A 16,353-nucleotide genomic window follows, 5' to 3' on the forward strand; every position below is an offset into this window, starting at 1 on the left:
GCGGAGTGGCAGCCTTTCTGATGCAGCTGGACCTTCCTCCAGGCCTGCACGCCGCCACACGCATCGTCAGTGCTGAACAGACTGCAGAGCTGCACGCACTGCCCCTCACCAAACACAGCTCAGAACACAGCCTTCTGAATCTCTACTAACTTACAGAACTTAGAGCAACAGCTCACTACAGCGCACTGACCATACATCTGAAACCCTGACACTTTACATTACACATCCAGTATCCATTAACCCCCTTAATAAGCCATGATTTTTATCTTTTTTTTGCCTGATATTACACACCTATATCTTGAGGATTTCTATTCAAGCATTTCCTAAAAATATTTATCATGTTTGATAATAAACATTACTGCAAAATTAAAAATTAATCAATATTTTCCAGAAACAAAACAAATCAAACAGTCTATGTCTCCAAACCTTTAGTTGTGTTATTCTCGTCTAGTTTTTGTCTATTTTTAAACCAGCAGAATTTAGATTTCTGTTACTGATCTGGAATTATTAAATGGAGTAGAGAGAAAACAGGCAGCTTCTCCAAATGTCCTGTAGGAGATTTCAAAGCTCTTAAATTTTCAGAAAGGAAATATCTTAATTTACTGCAGAAAAAACAGGTTTTGTATTACCTGCAGCATTATAAGGGATTAAAATCAGCAACTTCACCCTAAGATACAGTCGCTCATGCTATTCTTTGATACTATTTCAATGTAATATTATTAAAATACAAGAAAAGAGCATTTTCTCAAAGAACCACAGAAGGGTTCCACTGCGAAAGTGAATTCACCTTGCTGGAAGAAGCTAAGCTGTTGCTATTTGGTTCCAAGTGGACTACATGGTGCTGCTAGATACAGAAATACAGTATTTTTTTTCTTTCACATTAAAATGAGAAGAATCGTGGTTTAACACATCATATGATTTTACAAAAACTAATTGAATATTCTTCAGTTTAAACAAAATCACTGTTTTTATGCAAATATATCATCATCTTAAATACAGGTTTGTACAAAACAACTTAATATTTTTTCTTAAGTGTAATTGGTATCCCAGGTTGTTAATACCGTGCCAGCGAATGGTTACCAGGTGGTTGCTATGGTATTGTTTGGTGGATGCTATGGTCTCCTAGATGGTTGCTATGGTTTTTCAGGTGTATGTTAAGTGGTTATTGTGGTGTTACTTGTGTCTTGTGTCATTATCATAATCATTATAATAAACATGAAATGTAAACGCTGCCAGGAAAATACAATTCTGTGTGATCAAAAAGCTTTATAAATCCCAAAATCACATAATAAGGCCCTATCCGGACGGGATTAGTTTCTCAGGGAGACGTCTGTGAAAAATATTTCACATTTCTACTCAGTGATAAAACTCTTGAATCCGGACTGCAAATGAAAAAACAGAAGGACCATAATTCAGCCTGTAATGTAACGTCTGTGAAAAACACATACATGGTTGCTCTGGACGGGAATAAAATCACAGATGACCCCCTCCATAAAAGAGAAAATTACCCCAGGACCTCCTGAGAAACTAATCCCATACGGATAGGGCTAAAATGTAAACAATCTGGACTGTGGGACAAGTTGTGCTGCAAACATCTGACAGAAAACGAAAAAGATAAATAACTAAAAGATAAAAATATAAATCAGAAAACAATACAAACACTTCCACACACACATACACACTGCCTGGCCTGCAGGTGTTTGAAACACACTGATGGCGAGCAGCAGAGAAGTTAAATGCCACAGTATAGGGCCAGTAATTCGCTTGGCTTGGCTGATTAGAGCAGGTGTCGCTAGATTAGAGCAGAGGCTCGAAAATGGCTTTGGTGCTTTATGATTAATGAAGCTTCTCTAAACTGTGCTCAGAATATCTATTGCTTTGGCACTGGAGCTGAACCTGGGCTCAATTCATCTGTCAGAAGATACGCAGGGCGTACATTTCCTGCCCCAGCCTGCGTCCAGCCAGGAGCTGGCGGGTTACAGAAGCATATTTTACAGGTTTATACTCAGCAGATTCTCACTAAACTGGAAAAATGAGAAATGCAGTGTGCATGAATCAATAACTGATTAATAGGCCAACACATATTTATATTCAAACTGTTGCAAACAAAGTTTTGAGACTACAATACAAAAGTACAGAGACCAAATACCAATCAGGAATATGAGTACACTCCTGAGAAAACATCAGTTTATACCAGTGTGAATGCAGAGACATGGATAAAAAGTTTTTTACACATTTTCATTAATTGTGCCACTTTTTTCACCATTGGATAAATCACAATAACCTAAATGTATTTACTCTTTTTAACAAAACAAAAAAAAAAAGTTCCAGACGGTACAGTACTAAATCGTTTTATTCTTTCAAACAATATACAATTTTAATAGATCAGTTACAGATTGGAGTAAATTTTATTTACACTTTCTTAGTTCAAAACGAGCAATTTGACCATAATTATAAAATCTTAAATTATATATCAAGGGATTTCTGATTGAAATCCCTTCTGGGAATAAATTTCCCAAGCACTTTTCAGTGTTAAACAACTTTTTTGACTTTCAAAAAATACATACAGTACCAGTCAGAAGTTTGGACACACCATTTCTCATTCACTGTTTTTTTTTTTTTTTTTTTTCTATTTAACCTTGAAGACTATATTAAAGCTATACAGCGACATGTACAGAATTATTCTGTAGACAAAAAGTGTTTAAAAAAATTGAATATATTTTATACTTTAGCACATTTATCTTTGAGGACAGATCTGCACACGCTTGGTATTTTAATCTAAGTGTCTTCATGAGGGAGGAAAAAAATATATGAATACACTTTCCCGTTTATTAATAGCTACATTTACTCAGCAATTACTGACTAATTTTTGGAACAAAATAAAAGTCCCGGACTTTAATGCTACAGTATTAAACTTATTTTTTCTACCAAAAAATATATAAATATATAAATAAGTGTGAGCCTGTTTGTTTATCATTTATTCAGGGCGCGCGTGCGGTTTGCTCGTTTTCTCCGCGAGGGTTTCTCTGGCAACCCCGCGCGGACCCTCTGTCTCCATGGCGATGCGCGTGCTGGAGTAGCCGCTCTGCTCACGCTCAAAACAAAACACGCGCACGCGTAAAAGCGTGCACGCATGCACGCGCATACACACGTACACATATTTGGCATATTGCCGCGCGTGAACGTTATACGGATTCTCTGCTTGATCGCTATTCACGTCTTTATTTTGTACATGTAGACGCGCGCGCGCGCGCACACACACACGCGCACACATACATGCAACACACACGCGCTCTTTAGGTACGAGGCATCCAGCAGTGCACCTGCACCACCAGCTATTATTCTATTAAAGCGATGCATCTTACATTACACACAAACACGCACACACACAAACACGCACACAGACAGCCACACACACACAGACAGCAAAGAACATTGAATAAACATATATATATATATATATATATATATATATATATATATATATATATATATATATATATATATATATATATATATTTTTTTTTTTTTTTTTTTTCATTTAATGTTAATGATGGAAAAACAATGTTTAAACATCCTTTATTTAACATTAATTTGACATTGACTCAACGTTCATTTAAAGGTTTTTTAAATTTTGAGGCTACAGGCCTGTCACGATAATTACATTATAGACTTATCGTACAATAAACAGGCATGATCTCAATATTATTTTACTATTAAGATATCGTGTAATGTGTTTATTTGTATGTTTGTTCACATACAACTCCATAAACACAGTGTGGACTGCAATACGTAAAGATAGGTATGTAGTATAAATTTCCCTATTAACTATGATTAATTAAAATATTGTTGTCTTTAAGAGGGTATAATTGCTTTGTTATGCTATTCTATTACCATTATGTCAGTGGCATTTAAACTTCTTGTCTTAAATTGACAAGATAATTGTTTATAAATCATTGATATCATGACAGGCTTAGTTGGGGATCTTCTACACTCACAATGCTTTTAGATGAAGTTCAATACAAACAATACATATAAACCTATAACCTTAAATCAATGCTAAATCAGCATTAATCAATCAATCAATCAATTCAGACATTGGAGATCAACATTGTTTTTTAGTGCATTAAGAGAATGAAAAATGAACGTTGATTCAACGTCCTTCTGCTATCTGGGTACATACAGTTTACACTGAATGGGCCAGGGTGGGCTGCATGTGACGCTTTCTAATCAATGGAAACAAAGCGCTCGAGCTCCAGCCTCTCAGTCAGCACAGTGCAGAATTCAAGCATGGCAGCATCAACAAAGGGCTACAGGCTGCTGGGCATGTGTGTGTGTGTATCTCTGTGTATTTGTGAGTATGTGTGTGTTCACGAGCCTGAAAGGACAATGCGATGAGTGTGGGGGGAAGGGGGGGTCGACAAGCACGGGCACTTTAAACCAGTGATGTGGAGAGGAGGAAGAAGAGGAGGTGGAGGAGGAGGAAGAAGAGGAAGAGGAAGAGGAGGAAGAGGAGGAGGGGGCAGCAATCAAGCAGTGTGAGACTCCAGTCTTACCCTTGGAAGCATCCTTTTCTTCTTTAGGCTTCGCCACTTTCCCACTCATAGATCCCAGTTTGGATGCGTAATTCCCGATTTAGACTGGAATCGAAATCCCCCCGCAGTGTGCCCACTGCTTTCTGTCCTACAAGCTCCGTGCCAAATCCAAAACAGCGGTGCCAGGTGATGAGCTACGGGCTGCTCTGCAAAGAAAAGAGATAAGGAAACAAACTAATGAGAGATGTTACTACAGGTCTGTCACATGATCCATCACATGATCCATTAACATAGATAGTAACATAGTAAGTATAATAATAAATAGTAAATAGTAATATATTTATCCTCTAAACTCCGTGGCTTTGGTGATCAGGCTTTTTCCAGACTTGCTCCTCGACTATGGAATTCTCTGCCACCTGCGGTTAAACAATCTTATTTTTTTTTCATGTTTAAATCCTTAAGACTTACCTCTTTTCTCTTGCGTATGGCCCTCCCTCTGTTTAATGTGCTCTACCACTCATCTCTGCTGTCTAGTGTCATACTATTGTTAGGTTGATGTTAGGTTGCAAGGAGAATACAATGATATGAATGGACTAGTATGTTGTGTCAGTTCGTGTTGAAACAACGATTCTATTTGACTTATGTCATGTTATTTTTTTAATTCTACATTCTAACGTCTTAAATATCTTTAATTACCAAAATATGTGCATTGTTTAATAAAGTGGTGTAAATGCATTTCCTGCTTAAAGCTTAACCTGGTCAAACTAGTTATAAATGGTTCATCATTTTAGATTTTGACCAGCATGTGGCATGTTTTATTGGTTTTATGAGTTTGATGTTTTAGCTGGTCTATAACCATGACCGACTTGTCCGCAAGATCATATTAAAAGCAGCTGGTGGTCTTGCGTTGGATTAGGTTTATTAATAATATTATCCAGCAGGGTTATTAGTATTATTATTAATATAATTCTGTAGCAGATATTGTTGTTTTTATAATTATAAATGGTAACCGCGACATAAAATGCTCTTATAAATGACAAATGACAATAATATCGTTTACCGCAATTATATTTGCAATAATAAACCATCCAAACAAACATTGCAATCGCGACAGGCCTCTAATGATGATTACACACACATACACACACGTTCACATCATTCAGGCTCGCGCCAGGACGGCGGTGCGCGTGATAGATGAACCCCCGTCGTTCCGTTTCGCCCGTTCGCTCATCGACAGGATGCGGCTGAATGCAGCCAGCCCCCCACAACACAGCGAACAAAGGCGGCGGGTTTGAGGAGCGCGTGGCACGCGCAAACAAGTCGATTTTTAAAAATACCCTACATATTGCCCACCTCCAACATAAAAACATACACACACAGGTCCGGACCCCCAAAACAAGCCCCTTACCTTATCCCCTCCACATTGCCTCCTACATGCATGCACATGGATACAGAAAGGCGCATCCACCGCGAACGCTCGCGCACCAAATCACGACCCCTCTCTGCTGCGCGCGAGCGAGCGAACAAAAAGCACAGAGAGAGAGAGAGAGAGAGAAAGGGGGTTCCACCGAGTGGCAGTCGACGTCAGCTATGACACACGAGGAGGGAAAAAAAGGGAAACGCAAAAAAAAAAAAGACCCGAGGAACCACCTTCTTCCAAAAGTACAAAAGGATCGATCCCCGCGTGCATCCACGCGCCGCGCGATCCCAATATCCACCCGCGAGCTCCACAGCGCTGCAACGATGCAACAACGTCTAACACGTGATATCTGTCTGTCATGTTGCAGAAACTGCACGAGCTATTCAACAGGGGGTTGGTTGCACTCAAAGACACGCGCGAGACAGTATCTCAACAGAAGACTCTACTGCAGGCCATGAACCGAAAAAAATATATAAAAGTAAAAGAAATAAAAAAAAAAAGTAAAGAGCTCAAAAAGCTGCGATGCACCATGTATATAACAAAAACAGTCTTCATCCTTGAGCTAACAAACATTACATTCTACAAACGAGATTGCAAATAGCACTGATAATAAACCCATTACACCTTTTAAGGTTAAAGGTTCAAGGTTCAAGGTTGAGGATTGAGAAAAAAACAAACAAACAAAAAAAAACACAACCTTACTTTAACATTTCCTCAAAAGCATGTCAAATCAAGAGTCAATAGGCTTTTTGTCATTCTTTTGTCAATACACAATGGAACAAAACTATGTTCATAGGTTCGTCCAGAAGCACCGCATAACAGTACATAACATAACAGCAAACAAATAATATGATACAAATGACTGTGCAAACATTGAACACTATACACTACAATCCCAGCTCGCACACAACCAACCTTCAATGTTGAAATGTGGTTGAAATATGACTACAGAAATGTCGGTTGTTGTTTCAATGTCGACACAATGTTAAATAGTTGTGCAAAGGTTGAAAATTTAACGTTGAATCAACATAATGTCCTCAATCTTCTGTCATTTGAATTAGAATTTTACATTTCATCACCATAAAATTTCTAAAAACGGTTAGATGGAGGGATAAAAAAGTGTGTTTACTTACATTTGCTGTAATGGCTTTTTATTTTAACACCAATTCACCATACCTGAAGGTATGTTCATGTTCTATTAGTTTTACTGTTTTAGTGTTTTTGAGATCAGATGTTGAATCAGATTGGTAGTGATGGGTAGGATTCTTCATACTCAGATTTACTACAGTGATGTAAGTTTTATATAACACTCTGTTACCCATAGGATTTTCTAGTTCTAGTGAGCTATGGTTTATTAAACGAGCGATGTTAAAACAAATGATCAAGACTGATTCAGCATTGATTCAATAGCATGCATGCACTGGCGATGGATACCTTTTAAAAATAAATGTTGATTCAATGATCTTTTGGCTATGTGGTGTGGTCTAAATGCAGTGGTGGACTTAATTGCTGGCCAGAACCGAAAAAGTCAAATTAAGTAAAATAAGAGTAAAAACAAACATGGGTCAACTAGAACTCAAAACTGTGAAGCACCATATACAGTATAATAAAGTAATCATCATCATTGATCAACATAAACATTAAATTACATGAGAAAAGCAGGGAACAAATCACTCCCACCTCAGACTTTAAGGTACTGTTACTGGTCTATAAACGTCTCAATGGCTCAAGCCAACATATTTATCTGATATGATGCCGCGATGTGAGCCAAGCACAATTCTTAGATCATTAGGCATGAGCCAGTTAGTGCTGCATGCCTAATGATGTCCCTACTCCTACACAGCTTATCCCCCCCTTTTTTGTTACAACCTTATATAGAAAAGAATCACAGTTTTACTGCTGTACATTTGTCTTTGTTTGTTTGAATTGATGCAATAAAAAACACCATTTTTGCAAAATGTGTATTTATTAATCTTGTCTGTATCAAAAATAAAACTAAAGCAAATAACTAAACTAGTATTTTTCAACTTCCATTTTTTGTGTGGTAAACAGTCAGTTTGTGTCTGTAAAAATATAGTAACTGATATCAAGCATGAACAGATCCTTCAACTTAATAGTGTACTGTGCATTAATTAACTTCAAATTGTCATTTATTATGGAATTGATCTAGCGGTGAGAATGTATCATAGCTACACAGCACTGGATATCTTATATCAAGCATATCAATACCAAAATAAACAATGTGTACAGTAACTTAAGTTAAGTAGATTTTATTTTCTGGAGGTATTTTAGTTAATTTCTTCATTGGATGTTACATTAGTGGATATTGCTAGCTTGCGGAATATACGGCTCTAAATGTTTTATATGGTTCAAATTTTTTTTTTTTGGTTCTGATTTTTTTGTTTTTGTTTTTATGTATGTTGAGGATGCACACCTAGCTAGAACTTTATTGTACATTGTACAAATTATGTTACTTATATTATACTGTAGTTTTTATAGCTGGTATCTGAAATGAGAGTTCCTATTTCTAAAATAATGTTTAAAAAAACATTCAACAGATCTTGTTTTAGAAATTTTACTAATTAAATCTGAGTTAGGACTTGTACTGCTGGTGTCATCTTAGGATAAAACAGCATGACCTCAACTGACCACAGGCTGTTAACTCTTAATAGACCATCAGTAAAACATAACAACAACAAAAACAACAACACTGTAGTTACAACTCACAACAACACACAGGTAGTTAACATTAAAAAGGTAGAGGTTTCTGCTTTAAATATAAAAGAGAATTCCTTACCTGAAGAAACCAAGTTACTGGTGAAAAACCACAGAGATGCTGGTAAACTACTCTAATTACTAACAGCTGCTAAGATAAAACAAAAATTGGCCTCTGTTTTTAATATATACCGCTATTTTTATACAACCGCTATAAAGGAATCATCTAAAACCCATAGCTTTGAACTTGAGCTGTTTGTCTCGAGCTGCTCTGGAGTTAACAGGGTCCTGTCTGAAGCCTCCTCCGTTATTAACTCTTATCTACCTGCCGCACTGGAGATCCGAGACCCCGCACAACCCCCGCTTCAGGATCCGGTCGCTATTTTTAGCGGTAACAGGACGCCTTTCCAGGGATCACCCCGCCCGCACTGCCGCTCAAGACCTTCCCAAGACGCGCTCCAGGCTCGAACTGACGGCTCTTGGACTATAAACTGGATTCAGGAGGAGATCTGATCTGATGTATCTGATACTCAGACCTGCACAGCACTGAACTCAGCTGCTAGTAATTATGTTGGTCCTCAGATACGTGGGTTGCCAAATTTAAGCAAAACACTCACTCAGAATTGGATGTACTTCATTAACCCTTTCAGACCCGACTTATGTTCTATTGATAAAAATATATATATAAATGCTGTTTCTATAAATAAACAAAAAATAAAACAATATTGGCATTTTGTCTGTACATTGCAGTGCAGTCATTTGTTTAACACTTATTTTTGTTTAATTTAACGTTAATATAGCCTTTTTTATTCTAAACACATTTTAATATACACAGCTCTGGAAAATAAGAGACCACTTCAAAATTATGATTTTTTTCTCAATTATTTTACCAAATTGAAAACCTCTGGAATATAATCAAGAGGAAGATGGATGATCACAAGTCATCAAACCAAACTGAACTGCTTGAATTTTTGCACCAGGAATAAAGGCATAAAGTTATCCAAAAGCAGTGTGTAACACTGGTGGAGGAGAAGATGCCTAAAAAAGATGCATAAAAACTGCAATTAAACAACAGGGTTATTCCACCAAATATTGATTTCTAAACTTTTAAAACATTATAAATATGAACTTTTTTTTTTATTTTTCGGGAGAAATGTCTGTAGTTTATAGAATAAAACAACAATGTTAATTTTACTCAAACATAAACCTATAAATAACAAAATCAGAGAAACTGATTCAGAAACTGAAGTGTTCTCTTATTTTTTCCAGAGCTGTATGTCCATATATTTTCACGAGTTATTTCTAAGCAGTAAAAAAAAAGCTCCTAACATGATGGGATAGGATGCTGTTAAGTATTGCTTCAGTGTGCAGATTATGATTTTTTAAACGCACTGGACATGGATAAGCTGCTAATTGGCTAATAAATGTCTATTATGATCAATAATGGGTCTGAATTTGTGTAAAGTTAAAAAAATAATTAAACAGCTTTCTTGAGGCAGATTATTTTTTTTGTACATTCCAGCCCATAAAAATATATAATAATATGTTTCCCCCTTATTCCAAAAGGTCTTATTTTCTTTTTAATACATTCACATAATTTATTTAAAAAAAAATAATAATAATAATAAAAAAAGAAAACAACTTATTGGTATAATTCTGAGGCCCTGACATTTAAAAAGTGGCACTGAGAGCTTTAAAAAAAGCAGAGATCATTTTTTTTAAGTTTATATACACAGAACTAAGGCAATGCTATCAGGAAAGTCACAAAAACTTGTGTAAAGAGCATGAATAAAACTAAAACTCATAAGTCATGTGAATACTCACATTAGTTTTAAAGTTAAGTTAAAGTGACAGATACTTAATGTATAATATAATATCATGCATTATCTATGTAAATAATTTTGTAATCTGTTCCCTTAACTGAATTAAAGAAAATGTACACATTCATACTAGTCAATCAACTTATGATTTAATTTCAATCCTGAAGGTACACTTTCAGAGTTCCCAGTGCCTCGTTTTACATGTTAGAAGCATCAGAATTCCACCAATGAAGTGTGGAGCTACTATATATTTAATGGTGTAAAAATATTGATTTCTTTGCATGGGCAACTGTATGCCCCTATCATTAGCATTGTAAGCCTGTTGGGAGCATTTGCTAAAAGCTGTGTATTTCAGAATTCTGGGGGTGAAAGGAGGTGGGCTATTTTACTACAGCTTGTTTTCATGTTCCACTACACCAAAAGTCCACTTTACACCATATTTCTCCTTTATTTATAAAGCCCAACATGGCATTGATTAGCATAGGGGTTTACAAACTTTTGCAACTCAAGGCCCCTTTTAACCCACCGCAAAACTGATCAGGAATATTTTATTTTCTCTTCAAAAAAAACAAAAAAACAAACAAAAAAAAACACAGCTCAACTATCAACTTCTCATTTTCTGTTCCTGTGTGCACGTGAGGCATGGTGTTGGGTACTCACCTGCTGGTAATTGGACTTTCTTTGTTTGGTGTTTGTTTTTCTCGGTTCTCTCACGCAGAGACACAGCGGCTGCTTCACTAGTTGACGGTCCAGATTTAGGGTATTTTGTTGTAAAATATCCTGTTTTTAACCATTTATCCATTACGTTTAAAAACCGCATCCACAGAATAAACGCTTCCCTCGGATGCTCACTAATAATTAGCTCGCTCTGCCTGTCACGTGACTGTCCTACACCCAACCAATCAACGAGCTCGACCTGAATATGTTTTGTTTTGCAAATAAATTAGCTACAATTTTGTCTTATTTCCATAATTCCTAACTTCCTTTGTTAATCCCGCAGCAGCACAGAGAACAGAAAATATACAAACACTAGATACAATCTACAAATACAAGAAATACAAGAGAACAAAGCAACACTAACATATATAGATCTAGAAAAACTAAGATTTGAGGAAACATGGTTCCCTAGTATTTTTTTATGTATGATTATGGCTAATTTAAAAAATCAGCGTCTCAGAAAATTAGAATATTATATAAGACCAATTGGTACTTTTGACAGTGTGGGCAGTGTGCCAAGTCTTGCTGGAAAATGAAATCCGCATCTCCATAAAAGTTGTCAGTAGCAGAGGGAAGCATGAAGTGCTGTAAGATTTTGTGGGAAAAAACACTGCACTGACTTTAGACTTGATAATAAAACACAGTGGATCAACACCAGCAGATGACATGTCCCTCCAAACCATCACTGATTGGTGGAAACTTCACACTAGACCTCAAGCAGCTTGTACTGTGTGTTTCTCCACTCTTCCTCCAGACTCTGCTCCCTTGATTTATAAATGAAATGTAAAATTTACTGATGATCAGTGATGATTTGGAGTCTAAAGTCAGTGCAGTTGTTGTTTTCCCACAACATCTTACAGCACTTCATGCTTCCCTCAGCTGATTACTTTTATGGAGAGTACCAATTGGTACCAATTGGTCTTATATAATATTCTAATATTCTCTTTTCTGAGACACTGATTTCCGGGTTTTGATTGGCTGTAAGCCATAATCATTAACAATAAAATAAATAAACACCTACAAATAGATCACTCTGTGTGTAATAAATCTATATAATATATGAGTTTCACATTTTGAACTGAATTGCTGAAATTAAAGTTATGAAATATAAATATACATTTTTTAATGATATTCTAATTTTTTGACTAGCATATAGATCTAGAAAACCTAAACTCCCCTGTATATATGTATCATGGTAGGCAGTGACCAATTGGGATAAAAAAAAGGATAATTCTTTAATTTTTTAATAAATGTATTTGTGACATCACGAAAAAATTAATAAAATATATAAAAAAAACTGCACCATCTGAACAGGGCAGTGAATAGTATGTATGAATAATTAACAGTGTTCGAAGTCTATATTCTAGATCAATCTCTTTTACTTTAAAGTGAAGAAAGTACATGTATTTTTTAATTGGGTTTCCCCTGGACTTCGCAAATAAGCCATATAGTTCCAATCTACCTTAATCCCACATGGATCCCAAACAGACTTCTCATAGCCATTTTATCTGGGATAAACTCTTCAAATAATCTATCTAAAATCTACTAAAACCCTCGTCTTAACACTATCTTTCATTTCTAGATGTGTTGAGAGCAATAAAATCTTCCCCAGATAAGATTTAGCTGCATTTAGCGCCAGTAGCTTAATTTTACCTCATCCTTTTGATTATGCACTCTGCAGTGTTTACTCTCACAGACACCAATAAGATGACATTTTGAGGTCACAGTCTGCAGAGTCACCTTGGTAACTTTATGGGAGAGGAAAAGCAGGCTGCAGCAGAAGTTTCAGGTATGATAGAACTGAGTGGTCGGCTTAGAAGAAATAGGAAATCAGACTCCAGAAAAGAGGTTATCGTTATTTATCACTGCAATCTTTTACCCTGTTAATGCAGGTCTCAGGCATTTATATATATATATATATATATATATATATATATATATATATATATATATATATATATATATATATAAATATATGTATAGTTTGGACACACCTCTTCTCATTCAAGGTGTTTTCTTTTTTTATTATTATTTTCCATTATGAATTAAATTTTGGACACTAAAGCTATATTAAAGCTATACAGGAAGAGACGCAGAATTATTCTGTAAACAAAAATAATATGTTTTACACTTTAGATTCTTCTTCTAAGTATCCCATTTATCTTTGAGGACAGATCTGCACACTCTTGGTGAGATTTTAATCTCAGTGTTTTCATGAGGGAGAGTCACCTGGAATAGTTTCTCAATGTCTTGAAGGAAGGAGTTCCTGGAGGTGCTGAACAATAGCTGCTGCTTTTCCTTCACGCTGTGAAGCTCCAGCTCATCCCGATTAAATCACCTCAAATCACCATCTCAGTTCATCAGGTTTAGATCAGGGGATTAATGTGGAGGACTAACACTTTTTTTACTGTTTACTATGTAATTTCATAAATGTCTGTACATTTTTTCATGTATTTATTTTTAATTAATCTACAATGTCGAAAAAAACAAAAACAAAATAAAGAGAAACATTGAATGAAAAGGTGTGTATAACTTTTGACTGTATATACTGTATCATATACAGTATATACACTATACTGTATATACTGTATCATAACTCGGATCATAATAACAGTACTTTAGTCTTCTGGATCATTTAGAGCCCAAGTAGTCTATAAAAAGATGCCCAAAACAATCTGAATTACCATCAGAATGGCCATCTAACTGTGAAATAGAGCCACATGAATTGGAAACATTTACCTTTGGAAACCCTACAAACAAACGGTCAACCATGTGTTGAACAATTCCTCATGGTGAGCATCCCTCTTATCTATACAGAGAAATTAAATTAAATTTTCTGTTTAATATTTATCAAAATTTAAACAAAAAGCTTCACATGGTAAGTGTTTTAAGCACAGTTTTAATCACTATCAATTAGTGAATCCAAAACAAACACGGTTCACATCGAGTGCTCTTAAATGAGTTGAATTACTTCATGAGTTTTCTGACACTGTCACTCTCTTCTCTTTTCACAGGGTAAGATCTGAACTCGGCTAGTAGCAGGGTCAGTGTACTCGCTCTGGTTACAGTGTGGGAGGTGTGATCAAAAAACACTTATTTCTCTATAGCTCTCATCACTCGATCACCACTCGTGACTGAAAATTAGACTGAGATTGCACATCCACAGAATCAGAGTCATTAAAAAACACTTTCTTACAATTCCTGCAAAATGTTACATTCACGCGCGAAGATAAATGTCCTTAGGATCTGAAAATATAGCATTAAAACATTATTAAAGGACGAGTGTAACTATAATGTATCTCTCTTAGATCATCATACTGTCTTGTGTTTCACCGCAGATGTAATGCATATCTCTCCCACACTCAGCTCTACCTGCTCAGCTCACACTGACAACACTTCCTCACGCGATGAACAAAGTCAATCACCAGAGTATTGATTTCACCTCTTCACCTTACTATATACTGTATATACCTTGGCCATTTCTCAGTCTGTGATCTTGACTGTACTTGTCTGTACGTTCTTGCTCAAGTACTGTTCCATTTAGAAGTTCACAGTTAGCAAAGTATCCGGAAAAAAATATTGTGTTGTGTTGTTGATCCTCCCATATTTTTGAGGATGCATGGAAAGTGACTTATGTAGACTTCTTACAGTCCGAAAACCCACAATGCACTTACAGCAGTCTTTGTTGGAGAAGAAAGTACTGCTGTGTAATAAAATGGAGTTTAAAGTGATTTTTAGGTATGAATGTAGTGGTTTATAGTTCAGATATGTGGTTTACTTGTTAAGGAAGTGGCTAGGTGAAAATGTGCTCCTATGTTTTCGGAAGAGCGCTTTCTGCTCCCCTGAGAGGGTGATGTCATCAAGTACGCAGCAGTTCCAATTTTAGAATAAAAGTCTTGTATTACCAGCTCTGATTTTTGTCTGCCATTTTCTACTGCGTCACTGTGTATGAACTACTATTTTATTTAATAAACTATTTAAAAGTATTTAAAGAGTCTTATCCAGCCATGACAGCAGAGCCAAAGCAAGGTTAGTATGGCTATGCCATATCGTCACACACTGGACCTGTAAATCAGCACCAGGGAATGCATGGAATGTCATAACAGTTAAGCAACAGTTCCTGTCGACAGATATCAGATATGTCTAATCTCATATTTCCACTGCAAAACACAGCATACCAACTATTACCCACATCCAACATTGGTACTGCAGTGTTAGCATTCTGACTATGAGCCTCATCTAATATTGCTACCAATGTTTCACTGGCATGCTGGCTATAGGTCTTATCCCACTTTGCTACCGGCCTATTCCAACATTACTACTAAACTGTTAGCATGCTAACTATAAGCCTCATTCAACAATGCTACCACTGTTCCACAGGCGTTCTGGTTACAGGTCTAATCCTAATTTGCTACTGGCTTAGTCCAACATTACTACTGAACCGTTAGCATGCTAACTATAGGTCTTGTCCAACAATGCTACCACAGGTTCACTGGCATGCTAGCTGCAGGACTTATCCCACATTGACTGCAACCAAAAATTGGTTCTGTGGTGGTTCTGTTAGCATGTTGGCTGTGGGTCTCATCCCACATTGCTACCTGCCTCTTGCTCTTGCAAATGTAGAGCCAATCAATGGATCGCTATGTATAGAAGCCCACAAACTGTAGCCACAAATAAGCATTGTGTGGAAAAGCCACCAGATTGGTAACTTTCATGACCCTACAGTGAAAGAGTGATTCTTTCTAGTTCATAAAGTCCTTAGATATTTAGAACATTTGTGTAAAAAAACAGCTTTTTTGGTGTGATTTCATTAAAAACAACACATCCAACATAATTACACACACTCTATATACAGGGGTTGGACAATGAAACCGAAACACCTGTCATTGTAGTGTGGGAGATTTCATGGCTAAATTGGAGCAGCCTGGTGGCCAATCTTTATTAATTGCACATTGCACCAGTAAGAGCAGAGTGTGACGGATCAATTAGCAGAGTAAGAGCACAGTTCTGCTCAAATTATTGCAATGCACACAACATTATGGGTGACATACCAGAGTTCAAAAGAGGACAAATTGTTGGTGCACGTCTTGCTGGCGCATCTGTGACCAAGACAACAAGTCTTTGTGATGTATCAAGAGCCACGGTA

General features: G+C 36.4%; 1 protein-coding gene across 5 annotated transcripts in view; it reads right to left on the reverse strand.

Moving 5' to 3' along the window:
- fgf13a (fibroblast growth factor 13a) overlaps positions 1 to 11,329 on the reverse strand; it is a 231,941-nt gene extending 220,612 nt beyond the window's left edge. Inside the window, exons 1-2 of one of the 5 annotated variants that reach the window (XM_022684256.2) lie at positions 11,151 to 11,329; positions 4,557 to 4,741 (exon numbers count right to left, since the gene is read on the reverse strand). In XM_022684256.2, the coding sequence (XP_022539977.2) occupies positions 4,557 to 4,605 (49 nt within the window). In that variant the 5' untranslated portion in view covers positions 4,606 to 4,741; positions 11,151 to 11,329. Of the gene's footprint in view, positions 1 to 4,556; positions 4,742 to 5,943; positions 6,250 to 8,752; positions 8,909 to 11,150 lie in introns of those variants that run through there. The other 4 variants (XM_022684257.2, XM_022684255.2, XM_022684258.2 and 1 more) reach the window with 4 other exon arrangements.
- Positions 11,330 to 16,353: the final 5,024 nt, after the last annotated feature.

Source organism: Astyanax mexicanus, chromosome 10, assembly GCF_023375975.1.
Source record: "Astyanax mexicanus isolate ESR-SI-001 chromosome 10, AstMex3_surface, whole genome shotgun sequence".
Classification (NCBI taxonomy): Eukaryota; Metazoa; Chordata; class Actinopteri; order Characiformes; family Acestrorhamphidae; genus Astyanax; species Astyanax mexicanus.